This window comes from Phyllostomus hastatus, unplaced genomic scaffold (genome assembly GCF_019186645.2).
Source record: "Phyllostomus hastatus isolate PE091 unplaced genomic scaffold, TTU_PhHast_1.1 phas_contig_5, whole genome shotgun sequence".
NCBI lineage: Eukaryota > Metazoa > Chordata > Mammalia > Chiroptera > Phyllostomidae > Phyllostomus > Phyllostomus hastatus.
In genome coordinates, this window is record NW_025333897.1 from 146,606 (window position 1) to 167,463 (window position 20,858).

General features: G+C 49.7%; 2 protein-coding genes across 5 annotated transcripts; one reads left to right on the plus strand and one right to left on the minus strand.

The window, feature by feature from the left end:
- Positions 1–94: 94 nt before the first annotated feature.
- Positions 95–9,359, plus strand: EXOSC5 (exosome component 5). Of its 2 annotated transcripts, none has more exons than XM_045846872.1 (6): positions 95–328; positions 3,991–4,104; positions 5,182–5,303; positions 6,731–6,871; positions 7,899–7,988; positions 8,792–8,902. In XM_045846872.1, the coding sequence occupies exons 1-6, from the start codon at positions 181–183 to the stop codon at positions 8,885–8,887; spliced, it is 711 nt and encodes a 236-aa protein (XP_045702828.1). In that variant the 5' UTR covers positions 95–180; the 3' UTR covers positions 8,888–8,902. The 2 variants fall into 2 exon arrangements, with proteins under 2 accessions (XP_045702828.1, XP_045702829.1); XM_045846873.1 differs by lacking the exon at positions 8,792–8,902 and adding an exon at positions 8,989–9,359 and having other exon boundaries at positions 98–328.
- TMEM91 (transmembrane protein 91) lies at positions 6,890–15,189 on the minus strand. 3 transcript variants are annotated; one of them, XR_006786603.1, is made up of 6 exons: positions 14,856–15,189; positions 13,616–13,854; positions 11,770–11,916; positions 9,361–9,422; positions 8,242–8,330; positions 6,890–7,347 (listed from the first exon to the last, which is right to left on the minus strand). XR_006786603.1 is itself a non-coding variant. In XM_045846875.1 (4 exons), exons 2-4 carry the CDS (start codon positions 13,823–13,825, stop codon positions 11,152–11,154), a joined length of 516 nt encoding a protein of 171 aa, XP_045702831.1. In that variant the 5' UTR covers positions 13,826–13,854; positions 14,856–15,189; the 3' UTR covers positions 10,981–11,151. The 3 variants fall into 3 exon arrangements, 1 of the variants encoding a protein (XP_045702831.1); XR_006786604.1 differs by lacking the exon at positions 9,361–9,422; XM_045846875.1 differs by lacking the exons at positions 6,890–7,347; positions 8,242–8,330; positions 9,361–9,422 and adding an exon at positions 10,981–11,310.
- Between the last annotated feature and the right edge of the window lie 5,669 nt (positions 15,190–20,858).

Genomic DNA, 20,858 nt, shown 5'->3' on the forward strand with positions numbered 1-20,858 from the left:
TGCTGCCCAATGGCTTTTCTGGAATTTAGAGGCTGGAGCGGGCGGGGTCAAATTGTTAGTAAACGGGGAGCCACGTGCGGGCCCTCGCTAACCTAGATCCGCGCGTTGCGCGCTGGGTACGCAGCCTGTGCGCCAGCGCGCTCTTCGGTGCGGAAGCGACTGAACTCGTGGAGTTGGCGGATGGAGGGGTCGACGCAGACTGACGCCAAAATCCGCACTGACTATGGAACAGATTCCAGCTCTCGGGGCCCCGGCTGCAGCCTCCGGCACTTTGCTTGCGAACAGAACCTGCTGTCCCGGCCGGATGGCTCTGCCTCGTTCCTGCAAGGTGGGAAATTACCCAAGTAGATAGTGCCGCGGCCCCGTTCACCCAAGTTGTATTTATTTTAGGGAGTGGCTACGGTGCACTATGCAAAGGTGTACCTACCTTCGCTGATACTAGCCGGTAAATATCCCTCCTGGACTCATACAGAACTTCTTGCCCAGGTGGACATTACTGGATACTGTCGGGTAAGTATGTATCTCCCAACTGGAAGGGAGAGATACCTCCACCCTGGTAAACACAGGAGAGAGGATCAGACCTCCCCATAAGCATCAATACGCTACAATAGGGAAAATCTCACCACAGTGAATAACCTCCTTGATTAGGTTCCTCCTTAGCCTCCCACAGACATACCCTGGGTCCATACATCCCAGACTGAGGCAAACCTGCCTATTTGCCTAACTACCTCGAAGCCTGGAGGATCACTATTACCGGTTTCATGACTCCCTGCTAGGGAAGACCTTTCATCCAAGCACATACTTTTCAGATTAAGGTTGATGTCCATACCCTGGGTTGAGATTTTCCCCATCCCCACCAATTGGGTAAATATCCCTGAGATTGGGGTAGTTCTTAACTATTGTAAGATGTAGTTAAATACTTTTCAAACTCCTTGACCCAGGTAAGTATTCCTCTGGAGGTAAGTCTAAGGACCGTGCCCATGGATGCTTCAGTCCCTTCTCTAGGGCACTACCGTCTACCCAGTTACAAACCTGTTTTCAATTATTCCTTCCCATTGAACAGGTATGTATTTGTTCTAGGCATTGAGAATACAGCAATAAAGAATTTTTTTAATCCCTCACCTAACCAAGAAGACAGACAGTAAAGAAAATAACTAAGTAAGGTGCTACAGAGCAAACTATAGTATGGAAGGGGAATGGGCTGTGCCAGAGAAAGCTGCACTCTTAAATAGGATGGTTAGGAAGGACCTCAGTGAGATGGTAATATTTGAATAAAGACCTAAAGGTAAGAGAGCAAACCCTGAAAATACCAGGAGAGGAAGAGTATCAAGCATGGGGAACAGCAGTTGCCCAGACCATGCAGCAAGAAGGTACCTGGTATGTTTGAGGAAGTCAGGAGACCAATATGGCTGAAGCAGTGAGAGGAGGTTTTGGAGAGAGTTAAGGATGGCCCATCACATAAGTCGTAGTAAATGAGATGGGAGCCATTGGAAGTTTTGCTCAGAGGAGGGACGTAATCTGAATATATTTTAATAGAATCTCTCTGGCTTCAGTGTTGCCTCTAGTAGGTTATGGGGGCAACAGGAAGATGAGGGTGGCTCAGACTAGAGTGAAAGCAATGGAGGTGGCGAGATTCCGGATGTATTTTGAAGGTAAAACTGACACAATTTGCAGGTGGTTTGGTTTGGGGATATGAGAAGAGAGGGATAAAGCTAAGATCTTTGCCTGTTTGCAATGCCCAGTAGATATCACAATGGCAAATTGAACATAAAATCTGAAATTCAGAAGTGAGACCCAGAATGGACATATCATGTTAAATCCTCTGGCTATAGATGGTATTTTAAGCTCTTGAAAACGAGTGTAGGTGGGAAAGAGAACAGGTCTTAGGACTAAGGCTTGAGTCTTCTGATTTATGAGGAGCTAGCAAAAAGACACTGAGAAGGAGCAAAGCAAGAGGAAAACCGAGAGAAGGAGGTGACCTGGAGGAGCCCAGAGATGTAAGAGCTGACTAGCTACCTCAGGCCTAGTGAGGTTACGTCACGTGAGGATGGAACAGACCTGTGGGTTGAGAGTTTGGACATACGTCATTGGTAATGCTGCCAAGAGCTGCTCCAGTGGAATGGTGGGTCAGGGAGGAGAGAAGAAGGAGACAGCTCTTCAGGACCTTGGCAGTTAGAGGGTCAGATCAGTGGGGCAGGCGTTGGGCCCAGAGAGGAGGGAGCTGTTCCACAGAACTGTTGGAGCCTTGTCCTAGAGAAGAGGAGGGGGAGTGACTCCTGCATTCAGGTGGACCACAGACAGCTCATCTGGACTAACAAGAATGACCACCCCAGTGCAGATCTAATTCTCCTGGGTGACCTCCGTGCCGTGGGGCAGATTCTCCTGGAACACAGAGAAACCCTCAGTTGTGCGACAGCCCCTCCTCCAACCCCGGGAACAACAGCCCAACTAGGGACCTTCTTGGACCTACTCCCAGGCTTAGCTCTCTTGCTCAATTCAGGTGCCTCAAGTTTCTTAGAATTTAGCAGTACTGAAAAGGGTGGCCTCTTCCATGTTCTAAAACCCCAAAGCCTCAGGCCTCTGGAATGAGGAGTCTTTGAAGACCCTTTTAAAAAGCATGTTCCAGGTGCTTCTGGCCTCAGAATCTCTGGTAAGCATAAAATGCAGAGGCTGAGGCCCTGGCCAGTGTGGTTCAGTTGGTTGGAGCGTGGTCCCGTAACTGAAAGGTTGTGGGTTCGATTTGCGGTCAGGGCACATAACCTAGGTTACAGGTTCCATCCCATGTCTGGACATGTAGGATTCCCTGCATCCAAGTGCATATGAGAGGTAGCTAATTGATGTTTCTGTCTCCTTTCTTCTCTAAAAAGTAATGAAAAGATGTCCTCAGATGACAATTTAAAAAAAAAAATGCATAGCGCCAGAACCCACCCCATTGCCCTCTACATTTTCCATTTCATACTGCAGTGGTCCTGATGTCAGAACAGTGTTTGGAAGCTGTGCTTGAGCTCATTTCCTCACACTGTAGGTCACGGGCTCCCCTTCCCTCCCCACATACAGAGTGGCCTGTGGAGCTCCAACTCCCGATGCCTGAACCCCACCCTCAGCAGCTGAATTACAATCTCTGGAGGAGGGTCTGAGCCTCAGTGTCTTTTAAAGCTTTGGGGTGATTTTAGTGTGCAATCAGGGTTGAGAACCACTGCATTCATTGTTTTTCACTGGAATCAAGTAGAAAATACTCGTGCGTGCCAAGGCACTGATGGTAAGGTATTTTGTCAAGCCTTTGTTCCGTTTATACACGCGCGGATCTGCAGGCGTTTTGAGGCCTGTTGCAAAATGTATTTCTTGGAGTTATGGTCAGAAAAGTTTGGAAGCCGCTGCTGGAGTCCAGTCTCCATTTTGCACATGGTAAAACTGAGGACCAGAGAGGTGAGCAAAATCAACCAAGGGTGCATAGCCGGGAGGAGGCTGACCGGACTAAAAGCCAGGCTCCTTATTTCTTAGGTCTTGCTTCCCCCTCTCTGGTCCATACACACTCCTGAAAATAACTGGGAGTCAGGACCCAAACCCAGAGATACATCCCTGTCTCAGGTGTCCTGAATGCTGCAAAGTTTGGGATCAAGAGCCTGAGTGAGGGAAGGGAGTGGGGCTGGGTGAAGCTTTGGGACAGGTTGAGAGTTGCTGCAGTGAGAGAGAGGAAGGTTAGCTTCTTGTTAAAGTTGGTAACATTAGCTAAAGTCTTTTGTGTACTCAGCATGTTCCAGGCAGTGGTGTGCTTTATCTTGTTTATTCCTCACAGTGCGGTGAGGGATTAAATGAGGACTGTTACTGTCCCTGTTTCACAGATGAAGTGAAGGGAGAGAAATGGAGCAAGTACTCCAAGAATCACGGCCAACAATTCGTGTGCCAGAGTGATGCCCACATTGTTAAGTGCCTCACAGTGGGCCCCAGAGGCAGGCACACGTGGGTGAGGCCTCCATGCTCTCTCTGCAGGGGATACCTCTGTCCTGGCGGGGGTGTACGGGCCAGCTGAGGTGAAGGTCAGCAAAGAAATCTTCAACAAGGCCACACTGGAAGTGATCCTGAGGCCGAAGATCGGGCTGCCTGGTAATTGGGTCTGCAGTTGTCCCTGCTGTGGAGAACCCCTGCCCAGCTCCTCCCTCACTGCTGTCTTGTCTGTGTTTCCCCTCAGCAACTTCTCTTTCTTCCTCCAACTCTTCCTCTCTCTGTCTCTCTGAGTCTTCCCTTCCCCCCCTCTTTCCTGGCTCCATCTCCCCTTTCCATTAACATGTTTTGATGCCCTCCCATCTCCCTCACTCCTGGGGACTGGCCCACTGGGTTGGGCTTGGGCAGCAGCACAGAACATGGGAACTCTGGGATTTTCCTCCCCCAGGCGGCTCCCTTGCCAGATGCTGGCAGTGGCAGGGGTGGGGTGGGTAGTATAGGGAACCAGTTTGCCTGGCAATGACAATTATAGCTCAGCCCTATTGAAAAACCCGTAGGCGTGTGGCAGCACAGGATGCCAAACCCACAGATTGGTTCTCCCATGGGGAATCAGGCCTGCATTCTACCTAGGCTGCTTTGTGACTTGCTCTTGCTAAAACTCCCTCACCCTGAGTTGAAGCAGCAAATGCTTACTGCATATCTTTAAAGCATATCTTATCCTGAAGTCTGTGCCAATTCTCCCAAGGATTGAAGTGTAACCAGACCAATTACTCTTATCATTGCCTTGCATTTGCAACATTTTTTCTTTGTTAATCTGTAAGAAATAATCAGTAACATCCCTTCCGTTGCTATCTGTAAAAAGTAATTACCTAAAGCAAACCTAAGTATAATAAATGAAAACCTTCTTTGATGTATGCTATTAGAAAGCCGACCCTTGCCCTGTCAAGGCAAGAGTCGGGGCACTCTCCCCTTGAGAGAGTGGCTATACTATCCCTTTTCCTCCACAGGATTCGGTAGTCCGTGTGAATTTATCTCATCCATAACGCCGCGGACGCTGCTGGCCGGTGTCCATGTCAGGGTGGCAGCCAGACCCTACCTCCTGCCCATTGGGAATCCTGTGCCATCCCCACAGGGTCCTGCACCAACCCAGGCTGAGACTGTAGGCCCCTTACAGAGGCTTGGGTGACACATGTGAAGGAAGAGAAAAGCCTGACCCCTTCCCACCCCTTATTTCCCCAGGTGTAGCAGAGAAGAGCCGGGAGCGGCTGATCAGGAACACGTGTGAAGCGGTGGTGCTGGGGGCCCTGCACCCCCGCACCTCCATCACCATCGTGCTGCAGGTCATCAGTGATGCTGGCTCTGTATCCTTTCCCCCAAGCTGCCTCCTCCAAGAAGTCCTCCAGAATCTCCTTAATTTTCCTAATTTCCTCCCTTGCTGATGGCCATATATATCCTCTGCTAGCCAGCAGACCTCCAAACACTTGACAGGCACCAAACCAACTTGTTGAAAAAGAACAGCAAACAACTTGAGTGCTTACTGTGTGTGGAGCACTATTCTAAGTGCCTTACACATGTCAACTCATTTAATCTGCACAGCAAATTCAACTCACATAAATAGTAATTGGCAGAGCCAGGACTTGAACCCACACTGTTTGGTTCCAGAGCCCAAGGCCTCTAGCAGACTGATGTTCTTATGTTCCCATGTTTCAGGGGAGGAAGCTGAGGGCCAGAGGGGGGAAGTCACTTGTCCAAGGTCACACAGCTGAAGGCAGCAGAGACAAAACTGTGGCTCAGGCCTGTCTGACTCCAAAGCCTGTGCTACTGACCTCCACTTTGACCCTGAGGTGTTTTTGTTTTGTGTTTTTAAGGTTTTATTTATTTTTAGAGAAAGGGGAAGAGAGAGAGAGAAACATCAATCTGTTGCTTCTAGTACATGCCCCAGCTGGGGACCAAACCTGCAACCCAGGCGTGTGTGCTGACCGAGACCCCGCCAGTGATCTTTGCAGGACAACGCCTGACCAACTGAGCCACAACAGTCAGGGCTGACCTGGGGGAGCCCTGAGCTAGCAGGGTAGGGCCAACAGCCCATCCTTGAAAGACTCCCATGGCTTGGGTGACACGTTGAGGCTGAGGGCCTCACTGGGGCAGGCACTTCACAGATAGGAGGGGTGGGCTGTTGTAGCCCCCTTGCACAGGGGAAGTGAGGCTCGGTAGGAGGTCACAGAGGGTCAGTGGCAGAGGTGGGATGAATTCCACAGCTGGGCCCTTACCCTCTGTGCTAGACCTGGGCAGCCAGCTGAGGCAGGGCCAGGTATCTGGCTAGGCCCTGTGCTCACCTTCCACTGTGCCATGGCCTCACTTCTCCCCTGGATGGCCGGCCCCCTGAGGCAGCGGTAATGACCCTTCCCACCACCTCCCTGCCAGTCTGTCACTGGTGGCAGCTGCCAGATTCCCAGGCTCCAGGCCTGGCTCTGCCAGTACCTCCCATGTGATCTGGAAGTTTTCTTCCCCTCTCTGCCCTTGGTTTCCCTAGAGGTGCTTGGCATCTGCCAGTGTATATTTGTTGAATATTCTGATCCCTGATTGAGGCTCAGAGAGAGTAACTCACCTGCTCAAGGTCACAAGTTAGTTCTGGAACCCAAGGCTATGTGATCCCAGAACCACTTAGAAAACTGCTATGCTGCCTTCCTGTGGTCAGTCACTGATGCTGCCACCGCACGGCCTGGGGGGTTGGAGGCAAGGGCCAGCCCTGCAGTGGGAACTCTTAACTGCTGCTTGTGGTGCTCAGCTCCTGGCCTGTTGCCTCAATGCTGCCTGCATGGCATTAGTCGATGCAGGTGTGCCCATGCAGGCCCTCTTCTGTGGGGTCACCTGTGCCCTGGATACTGATGGGACCCTCATGCTGGACCCCACAGCCAAGCAAGAAAAGGTAAGTGTGAAGGCCAGGGTGGCTAAGGGCCGTGGCAGACCCTGACCCTCTCCTGTAGGCCACACTTTCCCACCACAGTCGGCTCACACCACCCCAGTCCCAGCTGACAGACTCCACTCTGTTCCTCAGGGCAGGTGCTGGAAAGAACAGAAATTGAGCCAGGGCCTTGGACTCCATCAGGATTTCCTTTGCATTTGTTAGTGCCTGCTCTTTTCTGCAGCCGGCTCCATTACTTCTGTCCAGTATCTCTCCTGAGGCTATGATTGGCCACTTTAGCTGTGCTTATATCTTAAGAGGCTCAGAAGCACAGGAAGAGAGAGCATTCCTCATCAGCTCAAGTTCACAGTATCCTGGGACTGTGGTTACTCTGAGTTATTTGCCCACTCACATCCAGTCAGGAAAGCAGAAACCACTGGGGGATTTCCAGCAGAGAGTTTAATGCAGGGAACTGGTTACAACAGTCAGTGTTGGAAGAGCTGAGGGAACAAAAGGAAAAAGACATCAGGAGCCTATAGCCAGCTCGTGCCTGTGCTATTGGAGGCATCGCTGCAGTCAGTTGTGCCTACGCAGACCTGGCTTTGCCCTGTCTGCAGAAGTCCAGGGCCCACTGCACCCCACTGCCACTGTCAGAGTAAGGACCTGGGCGCTGGTTTCCCTCCTGCCAGTATCCCACCAGAGCACAGGTGGAACCTAACTTCTAGAGGCAGGTGGAAAACGGATTTTTTATTTTGCCAGCTTCATGCCTCAGCAGTACAGAGCACAAAAGTTAGGAGGCGCCAGGTAAATGAGGTGCACTCTGGCTTCCCCTGCAGGGCAGGAGTACTGCCTGGAAGCCCAGCAGAACCCTGTGGTTGGAATCGGTTGTAGAATCCAGGGGGAAAGCTGGGACTGGTGGTCCCTAGGTAGACAACCACACTGGATGCAGGGGTACCTGGCTTTGGGAAAGGCAAGTCCTTTCTTCGGGGTCAGTCGACATTGTGTCTGAAGGAACAGCTCAGGTCCCCCACCTTCTATCCCTCATCCCTAGGAGGCCCGGGCAGTCCTGACCTTTGCACTCGACAGCGTGGAGCAGAAGCTACTCATGTCCACCACCAAGGGACTCTTCTCTGATGCTGAGGTACCAGCATGTGGATGCAGGGGAACCCCAGATCTTCCCTCCCCCCAACATGTCCCAACTCTGCCCTGCCCTCAGAGGTTCGAGGAGAGCCCCTCCATGAGCCCTCTGTGAATAGGAGTTTGCAAACTTTGTAGCCAAGAAACCTTTGTGGGAATTTTAAAAGGGAAGCCTGTCCTGGCCAGTGTGGCTCAGTTAGGAGGTTGTCCTGTGGACCAAAAGGTCACAGGTTTGATTCTGGGTTAGGGTTACATACCCAGGTTGCGGGTTTGATTCCTGGTCGGTTGGGGCGCATGCGAGAAGACAGCCAGCCAATCAGTATTCCTCTTTCACATCAATGTTTCTCTAAAAGCAATGAAAAAAATGTCCTCAGATGAGGATAAAAGATTGGTGGGGGAGCCCAATTATGAGATAGGAAAAGAGGAGTTCAGGCTGAAATCAGGAGGGGAGGGGGGTGTACCAGAATGAGGGAATCCCCATTCCGGGCCTGAGGAGTTTGGAAACTTGGGGCAAATGGTCTCCAGGAGCATTTCCAATCTGGAGCTCCCAAGAATCGAGCCACATGTGGGGTCTCAGTTAAGATTTGGGGTCTCAGATTCTGTGGCTCCTAACGTCATCCGGAGTCACAGGGCCTGTGCCTCTAAAATTCCAGGTTTTCTGCAATTTCATGAGCTCTTAAGTTTCCAGAGCTCTGGTCTATTCCAGCTGTCAGGATGCCTGATCCCATTGGATTGAGGCCCTGGAGCTGATGGAAGCTGGCCCCTGCATCCCTCACCTTTTCTTTTTTTCTTCTTGTCCCCTCTAAGAGGCCCTGGAGTGGGGAAGAAGGAGATGCATTTGGAATATTCCCCTCCCCACCTGCCTCACCTGGAGGATGGCGGGGTGGGGGGCTGTCCAGGTGAAGAGGGAGGTGGTCGGTTTGGGGGCCCTAGAAACCAGGTGAGCCCACTGGCCCTGCACCAGTGCAGGGACGGGCCTGTGCTGACCAGTCTCTCCCACGCAGCTCCAGCAGTGCCTGGCTGCAGCCCAGGCTGCCTCGCAACACGTCTTCCGCTTCTACCGGGAATCGCTGCAGAGGCGGTACTCCAAGAGCTGAGGCAAGCTGGGGCAGGGCGCCCCTCCCACTGCCACCACCCACCACTACCTCTGGCGCAAAATAAACCAGCAGCCCATCCTTGTCTCTCTGTCCTCGTGTATCCAAGGAGAGCTTGTGGGCCTGTAGCTGCAGGGCCACCTGAGGAGTGCTCCTGACTGCAGCCCCTGTGGTTTGGGGTGAGGGGACATGGACACCCCACACCCACAGGAAAACATTACTAGGATTGCACAGTTAGTGAATGAATTCATTTTGTCTAATAAATGTCTGTTGAGCACCTACTTGTGCAGTCCCTGCTAGGTGCTGAGGGCCCAGAATTGGTGTTTGTCAGATGATGGTAAATGCTGTGGCAAAACAAAAAGCAGGGAAGAGGGGTTTGAGCACCTTTGGGTGGGAAAGGCAAATTTAATACATCAGTCAGGGACACCTTCACCGAGAGGGGGACACCTGAGGGAAGCCAGGAGGAAGCCAGGGAGTGAGCTCACTGACATGGGGGACAAGCCCCAGAAAGAGACCTGTTGAGGACCAGCAAGGCAGCCAGTGTGGCTGGAGCTGTGCCTGTGAAGGCAGGAGAGAGAAGGTCAAGCCAAGAATGGGGGCCCAGAGGGGCCTCTGAGCCTGACAGCCCAGTAAGGTGGGGCTGTTATTGTAGCCCACATTTTAGAATGAGAAAACAAGGTCAGAAGCCACTCAGCTGCCAGAGGTCCCCGGCTAGTCAGCAACGCAGTGTGGGTCCCACTTAGCCTAGCCCCAGGCCCTCGCTGTTCAGGCAAACCAGGGAGAGGCCAGCACACTAGACTGGGGTTTACCATCCGTACACAGAAGTTGGTTTTCAGGACTGGTAGCACCCCCTAGGGGGCATTTTTAGTTGCCACTTGACTGCTCCCCAACCTTTATTTGGTGGGCAAGAATGTGTGAGCATCAACAAGGGTTAACCCACTTGTGAGCCACATGGTTGCTGGGTCCCGGCAGCCAGTGGTGTTTGGGGGGTTGTGATGGGCCCTGTGCTGCGTGCTTCACGTGCCTGAACTAGCTCACCAAGTTCCCACAGCTGCCCCTCTGGGCGGTGTCATTTTCATCCCAGGAAATGGAAGGAAATGCATGAATATCTTTAGCTTGCAATTATACTCCATGGAATACCAAATGGGGAAGAGTTCAGGAAGACCCACTGGAATGGTATTAAATGGAGTTAGAACCAAACTGTCACTCCATTACTGGGTAATACTGAACCCCATTTAGTGAACACATCTGCCCCTCTGCTAGCACTGCTTTCAGCAGACACTCCTTTCGACCAGCACTTTGATGCTACCTAAAGGCCCCATCCATGCCTGCTCCCCACCCCCTCCACTGGCAGGCTGTATAATGCATTTGGGGCTGCTCTTGAGGGCTCCTGGGGTGCTTCCAGTTGGCTAGGGCCATTTTTCTCCCCACAAGAGGGAGCCTGCATGGAATGAAGCCAAAAGGGAAAGAGGTCCGAGGAATGAGACCAGACCATTTCACTTGAGCCCCTGAATCCTGCTCTACCTCAGCTTTCTCCCCTTTGTGTGTGTGTGTGAGGTGATCGGAGTTGAGTTTCTGCCACTTGCTGTACAAAGAACTCAGAAGGAGACTTCCTTTTACATCTGTGGACCATTTCCCAGGTGGGGAAAAATGAGGCTCAAAGAATGTGACCTTGGGCCAAGGTCATACAGCGGCCATATGGAGGAGTAAGTCCTTGGCACCCAGCTCTGTAATTCTCTGCTGACTGCTCTAAGTTGTGAAGAGACCATTCTGTAACTGGGAAACCCCCACCCCTCGGGTTCCCCTTCTCCAGCTCTGAGGTGTTCAGGAGCACCCTGGGGATGGTCTGTCAGGTGCCCCCAGCCCCACCTGCCCCCCACAGACTGACACAGGTCTGACTGCAAGAGTGTCCAATGTTTAATCTCACATTGTAGCAGCCGGGAAGGGTAGAGGGTTGTACAGTTTGGTCCCATTGCTGGACGCTGCCACCGCCACATCCACCTGGATTCTCTACTCTGCCTGTGTCCTCTCTGGACCACCAGCCTCTGGTTCCCAGTGAGGGCCACAGGGGAGCTAGGGCGGGTCTCGGGAGGCCAAGTAGGCAGCGAGGGTCACCAGGGCTGCTGCGTACGTGCACACACCCAGCCCGATGGCCAGGACCCCCAGCAGGAAGGCGCGGCGGGAGGCGGCCCCTGCCCCCTGGACATCCCCCTTGGCCCAAGCCTTGTTGGTCTGTGAAGGTGTTGGGCATTAGTAAGTCAGGCAGCCCTTCTGCCCACCCTGCTTCCTGAAGCCCCAGCCCCTTCCCCACAGGACACACCCATGCATTCATTCCTACATCCCCAAAACAGGGAGCATCTCCTGGGCACTGGGGGTACCGAGTGACTAATAAGGTGTTAGTGTCTGCCACTGCCCTATTCTAACTCATTTGATCCACACAGTGACCATGAGGCACAGAGAAATTGTGGCTTGCTCACAGAGAGTGGCAGGCCTAGGGTTTAACTTCAGGTTTTTAACCACCACTTCGCAGCCCTCTGTGTAACACGCCTCATTTTACCCCTGAATGTTTCCATGTGAATCCTCTCCATGTCTTCCCCTAGCCCCAGGCATAGGTGCTGTTTTGTTTTCTTGTTCCTTGAATGCATTTTTCTTTTACATCCAGTCCCCTCCCAGCCCCACACACAGACTGACCTTTTGGGCCAAGCAAAAGGCAGCAATGCCCACCGGCCAGAAGCAGCACAGCACGGAGAAAACAGCCAAGCCCAGGTGGTCATGGGGTAGGAGAGGGGAGAGAAGGCTGTCCCTGTCCCAGTCCGAGTCGCTGTCACTTGATGCATCCTACAGGCAGGAGAGAGCCTGGGTGGGCATCTCCCACCTCCCCTGCCCCAACGCTCTGCTCTGCACAGCCCCCAAAGACCAACACCAGGGCCTCCCCAGAAATACCAAGACAAAAAATGTTTCAGGACACAGGCTCTTGACTTTTCTGTATCTTCAAGCCCTTTGAGGGAAGCTGTGAAGCTTGTCTCCAGAGAAGAGCCACTCCCACCCACCCACTCCCAAAGCTCTGAGTTAATGCTGCTGAGGTGGGGACAGACACCAATAGGGGCAGGAGTCTGCAAAAGATGAAGAAACAACTCTGGTGGCCTAAGTTACTCAGACAAACCTGCCTCCTGAAACTATTGATTCTACATTTAAAAAAAAATTTTTTAATCTTGCATCAAACAGCTCATAAGAGTAAGGAGTCATTGTGAGGCTGAAACTAAAATGAAAATGGTAAACAGGCCAAATGAACCAAAAGGCCTCTTTTGCCCTTCCTGGGAAGGTATATGCCAATCCCAGAAAAATTAACCTTTCTATCAAGCCTAGAAATTAAAGATGATCTTTAACGCTAATGCCCTCAGGCAGCTCACAGAAGCAAAGCAAGTCCTCTCTGGAGGAAGGTACCTTCATTCTAGACCTCAGAATAATTTTTCAGACATGATGACCAGCATGCAGTCAAAGATAACCAGGAACGTAAGGACTGTGAATGAGAATGAGCAGAAATAATTAGACCTCCAAAATCTTCAAACAATGGAATTATTAAGCACATACAATGTCAGCGTGATGCCTATTGTGACAATGTGGCAGATTTTTCCAAAAATGGCCGCGACCATCTCTTGAATCCCATATGCTCTTCTGACGGTGACTGATACTTTTCCCATCAAAGGTGAGGTTTGGGTCCCAGTTACTGGAATCTGGAGAGGCTGTGACTCACTCATGATTGATGGAATGTAGTGGAAGTAATGTTACATGACTTCCTAATCAGAAAAGGTGAGGCAGCTCCCGCTTTGCTGAGACATTCATGCTGCAGACCAGGGGCACATGAGTCCAACTGCCCTCAAGCTGCCATGCTGGAGGGAAGCCCAAACCAGCCCACGTGGGGAGACATGTGGAGACCCCAAGACTACATGAAGAGAGATACCAGCCAGCCCCCGGCTGCTTCAGCCCCCTGACTGCTCCAGATCTCAGCCACTGGCTCCACTGCAACCCCATGAAAGACCCTGAGGCAGGACCACTCAACCGAATGCTGCCCAAATTCCTGACCCAAAGAAACCATGAGTGATAACAATGGCTGCTGTTGTTTTAAACTACTAAGTTTTGTAGTGATTTCTTCTACAGCAATAGGAACAGGGAAGCCATGTTTACAAAATAAAAGACAAGGAATAAGAAATGACAAAAGTGACAATTTTCTAAAAAGAGACCAGGGCAGACAGAGGCCACAGGTGAGCTGGCTCTGGAAAGAGATGGACAGACAGCAGAGGAAAGACATAGCCAAAGGCTAGGGAACAAAGATAAGAGGCAAATATGAAGAAAAAGAGCTAAAGAATGCAGGGGAGATGGAGAACATAAACAACAGCCAGATATCTAGGAAACCCACTCAGAAGTGAGACTCCAGGCCAAAGGCAGGTACCTCAGCTGCCAGCCTATCAAATGTTGACTGTAGCTGGGATCTCCCACATCCCCTCCCCTTGCTCCCTCTAAGGCCCGTTTCTCCTACCTCAAGGTCAGGGTGCCCTGGCTGCCCCAGACCAGTGCTCACAGAGGGAAGAGGTGGTGGCAGAAACTGCCAACCCCTTAGGGACTCTGCAAAAGCTGTCTCTCCAAAGAGGGGATCTGGCTCAGGTTCTCCAGGCTTCTGGACAGGGCAGGTGGAGCCTACACCTGCCAGCAGAGGCTGTTGCAGTTCTGGAAGACTGGGGCTGTCCATGGCTGGGGAGGGGTTCCCAGAGGTGCTTCCTTGGGTAGGGAAAAGAAAAGGACAAGTTGTGAAAGTCTCACCTTCATCCTTCCCCTGACTCCTGACTCCAGAGAGACTTGACAGGTCAACAACCCTCAGACCCACTTCACAGAGAATAACACTGAGACCCAGAGAGTAAAAGAGGCTGGCCCAAGTCGTAAAGAGAATTCAGGGGACTGGACATTCAACTCTGGGCCTCTCTATCCTCAGCCAAAAACCACATAACTGTGGCACACTTATTCCAAACTATGTTTTACACATTTACTTACCCAATGAACTACACACCCATCCTGGTTTCACACACCATCCCTCTCCCTCACACCCCTCCCCAGTGACACTTTGCATTTTACTCTGGTTCACACTCCCTGTGCCCCCCAAGCCTACACACTCTAAATACCCAAGTCCCCGGCCTCACATACCCATCCAGGCAAGCCCAACCCCTACCTCCATCTACACGCATTCATCTCCCAAGGGACTCCTTGCATACTTAGCCCCGGCAACACCTTCCAGAAAACACCCTCTGGAGCCCCCAACCTTCTTACACACTCATTCTAAGTGACTCCTTGCACACTACCATCTCTCCAGAAGAGATTCCCCCATATGTAAACATACGTACAAGTATCCAACACTCTCCCCTGTTCCCATTACTTCCCTTGCACACCTGCCAGCACCCCTGCCTACTCCATCCACATCGGTAACCCCACACAACCTCTCACGCTCCGACCAGCTCCCCAGGCACCTCCTGTTTTACTAGAATCTACCTTGGCTCACCTACCCCATAACACCCCCCACCCACCACTTGTACATACTCAAAATAAACTTGTACATACTCAGCAAAGAATATTCTCGCCCCACGGTCCCCCTGGGGGGTCCTCCTAAGCCTCCTCCTCTCACTCCAAACCTGTTTTAAGCCGACTTCCTCGCCAAGGGTTTGTCTCCCCAACCCCAATGCTAGGAACCGGGGGAGGGGAGGTGTCCCCTAACTGCGCTCCTCACTCACCGCTCACGGCCCGATGCCAGGACCTCCCGGGCCCCTGAACCGACACCTGCTCCGACTCTACCGGTCGGGTATGCGGACTTCAGTTAGCCCCACGCTGCCCGGCCCAAGCCTGGGGTTGCAGGGTCTGCACGTTCCAATCAGCTCCCTTCTATCGCCTGGGTCCGCAGCGCCCGGGGGCTGGGTGGGGGCGGGGCGGCAATCTCCGGGCTCCGCCCTCCTCCGCGGAGGGAAGGGGCCCTGGAAGGTGGACGTCAGCGCGAGACGCGGCAGTAGGGGGCGGAGGAGGGGAGCCTGAATCTTCCAGGGTTTTCCTGGCTTGGCCCTGCCTCTACCCACCTCCACCACCCCCTGCTCTATGATAACAGCCATCCACACCAACTGTGTGCAGGGAATACAGATGCACATGTAGCCTCAGAACGACCTACGAGACACTCTCATTTATTGTTCTGTTGTACACAGGAGGAAACCGGCACAGAGAGCTTCCAGGTCACAGAGTGCAGACGTCATCGCACTGATTCCTCTCAGTAGCTCTATTTCTATCCCCATTTTGCAGATCAAAAAACTGAGACTCAGAGATGTGTGCTCCCTTGGCCTAGCAGCTTGTAACCCAGAGCTGTATTCCTTGCTGGTCAAGGTGAGGGGAGGAAGCAGAGACAAAAGGTGGGGCGGGGGCTTCTGAGGAAAGGGGGCTGAGCTGGGAGTGAGCTGGCGATGAGGCGATGTGCTGCTTATCAGACAGTACAGGTGGTGGATGAGTCAGTGTTTGGACCCACAGGGACCTGAGTTTCTTTCCAGGCTCTTCAAAACACTGGCTGTGTGACCTCTGGAAAATAGTCACTTCTCTGAACACCAATTTCTTCATCTGTAAAATGATGTAAAGATTCCTTGTCTGTTAGAGGCGACAATATATGTAAACCACTAACCACAAATTAGGTGAGATAAAAATGTCCAATATTTACCCAAAACCTGGCAAAATAAGCACTGGAAACATGTTTGTATGAATATTATTTATGTCCACCTCCATCAGTCTGACTAGGGAACTTGCCTTATCCTGCCCACCTCCACTGTCTTCAGGGAGTCCACCAGGCTTGCACTGGCTTCCCCTTCCCAGAAGCCCTCCATTTCACCAGTGCCAGTCAGTCAAACTGGAGGCTTCCCCTGCCTGATGTGGGGCTAGCCAGAGTTCCCTCACACCAGGGCTCCGAGGTTGTTTTGGCTGCCAAGAGTCCAAACACTGGAGCTGGCACTGGCCCCACTCCCAGGAGGAACACTTGAATAAACCAGAGTTTCTGGCAAATGACAGGCAGGCAGGGAGATCCACGTGAGGGTAGATGAGAGGGAAGAGGGAGCAGGATTATTTTATCTGGGAGAGCTACCCTGTTATTCTATCTCCTTATCCCCTCTGGTTTTTCATCTCATTTATAACTATGAAACATATTACAGTAGTCTCTTTATCCACAGGAGACATGTTCCAAGACCTAGGATGGCCTGGGGGGACGAGGATGGGTGCCTGAGACTGTGAGTAGTACCAAAACCTTCATATACAGTGTTTTTTCGATATGGACATACCTACCTATTATAAAGTTTAATTTATAAATTAAGCAAAGTAAGAGACTAACAACAACAACTAATAAGAAAATAGAACACATAACAATATGCTGTCATTAAAGTTACACGAGTGTAGCCTCTCAAAACATCTTGTCTGGTACTCGTCCTTGTGGTGACGTGAGACAGTGCGATGCCTGCATGATGAGGTGAAGGGGGGGTGGATGGCGAAGGCATTGTGACTCAGTGTTAGGCTGCTACTGACCCTCTGAGGAGAAGGATGCCGTGGACACAAGCACTTCGATGTGTGACAGTCGATCTGACAACAGAGAGGGCTACTAAGTGACCGATGGGAGGACAGCGTGGACAGCGTGGATAGGCTGGACAAAGGGGTGATTCACATCCTGGGCGGCAGGGAGCCGGATGTTGTAAGATTCCATGCCATTCAAAACGACGCGCAATTTAAAACTTAGCAATTGTTTATTTCTGAAATTTTCCACTTAATATTTTCAGACAGTGGTTGGCCTCAAGTAAATGAAAGAGCAGAAAGCAAAACCAGGGATGGGAGGTGGAGGGCTACTGTATTTCTGTTGTTTGTAGTTTGAGTCTTCCCACATCATTGTTAGCTACGGGAGGCCTGAGATTTGCTCGATTTTGTTTGTGGCTGTGCCTCAGGGCCTGGAACAGCGCCTGACACAAAGTAGCCCTTCATACTTATTTGTGGGATTGGGGCATGAGTGCCCACTGGCCTCAGTTTTTCACTGACTCCCTACACTCTGTGGGTCCCTCATCCCCTTGGGCCACCCTAACCATCTATTCTCTTCCATTTAGATGTCTCTGGCCACCACTGGCCTTGTACCGTCTCCCCAACCCCACCCCTTTCACGAGATAACAAGAGACCCAGGCCTCTTAGAGTTTGCAATGATCCTAGAATATTAGACATGAGATTCCACCCAGAATCATCAATGGAGGCTTAAACCATTGATGAAAGTTCAGTGAGAAACAGGACACTTATCTAGTCTCAAAGTTCTTCCCACAGGTGACCTGTTTACTACAAAAGGAAAATATAGTGTTAGTGCAGAATATTGGCAGACATCACCTTAACCAGGTGATAGAAGTTAACATCACCAGCAATGCAACAAACTGACATCATGTGCCTCCTGATGTGCACTGAGAAGGACATAACATAATCTCTGTGGTTTTCCTGCCAAAAAATCCATCATCTGAATCTAAACTTGAGAGAACATGAGACAAAGCCAGATTAAGAGACAGTCTGTTAAGTAGCTGGCTGGCCCTGACTGGTGTGGCTCACTTGGTTGATCATCGACTTGCAAAGCAAAAGGTCACTGATTCAATTCCTAGTTGGGCACATGTGTGGGTTGCAGGTTTGGGTACAAGAAACAACCAACTGATGTTTCTCTCCTTATCTTTTTTCCCTCTCCCTTCCCCTCGTTCTAAAAATGAAAGAAAGAAAGAAAGAAAGAAAGAAAGAAAGAAAGAAAGAAAGAAAGAAAGAAAGAAAGAAAGAAAGAAAGAGAAAGAAAGGGAGGGAGGGAGGGGGAAGGAAGGAAGGAAGGAAGGGGAAAGAACAAAGGAAAGAAAGAAAAGAGAAAAGAAAAGAAAAGAAAAGAAAAGAGGGAAAGGGACAGGGAAGGAGAGAGAGGGAGAGAGAGAGAGGAGCTTGGCTGTGCTCTTCAAAAATGTCAGTATCATTCTCCTCCATCTTTCCGTGTCACCAAAACGGTGGGCATGAATGTCCTGGCTGATGCTCTCAAGAGTATCCACAGTGCCAAAACGAGGGGCAAACACCAGGTTCTTATTAGGCAGTACTCCAGAGTCATCGCCCAGTTTCTAATTGATGATGAAGCATGAGCACATTGGTGAAATTTGAAATCACTGTTGATCACAGAGCCAGAAAAATTATTGTAAAACACACGGGCAGGTGAAACAGTGCAGAGTGAGCGGATTTGATGTGCCATTCGAAGATCTAGAAAAATAGAACAACATACTCCCATCCTGTCAGTTTGATTTCATTGTACCGGGCACCTTGGCAGGTATTATGGTCCGTGATGAAGCAAGAGGAAAAACATAGGAGGGAAAATCTGGGATTCTTTTCCTAGGGATGTAATACGTACATGCAAAATTTTTAAAATTTATTTTATTTATTTATTTTTAGAGAGAGTGGAAGGGAGGGAGAAAGAGAGGGAGAGAAACATCAATCACACACCCTGTACTGGGGACCTGGCCTGCAACCCAGGCATGACTGGGAATCAAACCGGGGACCCTTTGGTTCTCAGGCCCACACTCAATGCATTGAGCTACACCAGCCTGGGTTGTATACACAAATTTTAAAAAGTCTATTAACCAATGCCACTCCAATACATTTAATAAAAAGGTAAAATAAAGAGCTTGATTAAGCCTGTAAAAACATGTCAATGTAATAAAAAAACAAAACAATAACAAAATTTAAAACCTGGCAGGCCTGTTCTAGATTCAAGGTGACTTAGGAAATGTGACAACTAAGAACAAAGTATGATCCTGGATAGATGGCAGATAGTGATAAAATATGTTATTGGGAACAATGGGGAAATTTTGAACATAAACTATGAATTAGATAATTTTATATCAATGTTAAATTGGTTCAGAAAATATTAAATTGGCATTATGATTATATAGGAGCATTCCCCACCCCCACCTTGTTCTTAGGAGAATTTTACTTCTGGAAATAATGTTTCTCTGGCTGGTGTGGCTCACTGGTTGAGTGCCAGCCTGTGAACCCAAGGGCTGCTAGTTCAAATCCCGGTCTAGGGCACATGCCTGGGTTGTGGGCCAGGTCCCCAGTAGAGGGCATGTGAGAGACAACCACACATTGATGTTTCTCTCCCTCTCTTTCTCCTTCCCTTCCACTCTCTCTAAAAATAAATAAATAAAATCTTTTTAAAAAACAGGCAAAGTGAACCGGCATTATTAGAAATCCATTTAGTGGTTACCATTAGGAGGCATCCTGGGAAGCTGCTGGTGTTCTTGAGCCAAGCTCTAGTTACCACTTTAATTCAGTTTATAAAATTTAATCCAGCTCTTCATTTATGATATGTACACTTTTCTGTACATATACTTAAAAACAGTGTTTTTTTAAAAGAGTGAATTAGATATTTATACATAGACATAAATTCCCCAGATGTATCACTGAGTGAAAAAAGCAAACTGTAAAACAATATATACACTCACTATGGAAAACAGTCTAGCAGTTCCTCAAAACATTAAAAATGGACTAAACATATGACCCAGCAACTCCACTTCTGGGTATGGACCCAAAGAAGTGAAAGCAGGGTCTTGAAGAGAGACTTGTACATCCATGTTCACAGCAGCTCTACTCACAGCAGCTGAAGGGTGAGAGTAACCCAAGTGCCCACCAACCGATGAGTGGAAAAACAAAGTGGGGCATATACAATGGAGTGGTATTCAGCCTTGAAAAAGCAGGAAAATCTGATATTCACAATCACATGGATGATTCCTGAAACATAATGCTAAATGAAATAAGCCAGGGATAAAAGGACAAACACTAAATGATTCTACGTATATGAGGTACATGGAGTAGTCCAATTTCTAGAGACAGAAGGTAGAATGGTGGTTACCAGGGGCTGGAGGAAGGGAGAGGGGCAGTTGCTGTTTCATGGGTACAGAGTTTCAATTTTACAAAAAAAAAAAAAAAAATAGCCCTAGAGACTGGTTGCATAATTATGTGCATACACTTAATGCCACTCACCTGTACACTTAAAAATGATTCATGTGGTAAATTTTGTTATGTGTACTTTACCACAATTTTTTAAAAGTTAAAAATAAAAAATACATATATATTCAGTGTGCTTCTTTAAAAAGTATGTAAAATATACCATTTCAGTAACAATAATAAACACAATCAATAATAGCAAACATTTTGCCAGGCACTGTCCTAAATTCATTACGTATTTGTATAAGTAATTTATTGCTGGGTGACAAATCATCCCCCCAAACTTAGTGGTTAAAACAACAAATATTTACCACTGACACAGTTTCTGTAGGTCAGTAACCTGGCGATGGGTTAACTCAGTGCTTCAGGTTCAGGATGTCTAACGAAGTTACAGTCCGAGTGTTGGCCAGGCGCAACGGTTCTCTGAAGGTCTGACTGAGGCTGGGAGATCTGCTTCCAAGACTGATTGTTGGCAAGACACCTCCATTCTTCCCCATTTGTGTCCTTCCATTGACAGCTTCACTATTGTTACATCATGATGGCTGACCTCTCTCAAAGTAAACCAACCAAGAGAGATTGAGGAGAAAAATGCTTTTTAGGGCCTGGTTTTGGAAGTCATATAGTAACATTTCTACCACATTCTATTAGCTAGAAGTTAGTAGTTACCAAGTGCAATCTATACTCAAGGGGAGAAGAATTATGCTCTACCTAGTGAAAGGAGTGTCAAA

Excerpts from the sequence above, each read along its gene's own strand:
- EXOSC5 (XM_045846872.1), top strand. The coding sequence starts at position 181 with ATGGAGGGGTCGACGCAGACTGACGCCAAAATCCGCACTGACTATGGA. Across the intron at positions 329-3,990 it reads CTCTGCCTCGTTCCTGCAAG|GGGATACCTCTGTCCTGGCG; the intron begins GTGGGAAATTAC and ends CTCTCTCTGCAG. Across the intron at positions 5,304-6,730 it reads TCATCAGTGATGCTGGCTCT|CTCCTGGCCTGTTGCCTCAA; the intron begins GTATCCTTTCCC and ends TGTGGTGCTCAG.
- TMEM91 (XM_045846875.1), bottom strand. The coding sequence starts at position 13,825 with ATGGACAGCCCCAGTCTTCCAGAACTGCAACAGCCTCTGCTGGCAGGT. Across the intron at positions 11,917-13,615 it reads CAGGGCACCCTGACCTTGAG|GATGCATCAAGTGACAGCGA; the intron begins GTAGGAGAAACG and ends TCCTGCCTGTAG. Across the intron at positions 11,311-11,769 it reads CCTTTTGCTTGGCCCAAAAG|ACCAACAAGGCTTGGGCCAA; the intron begins GTCAGTCTGTGT and ends ACACCTTCACAG.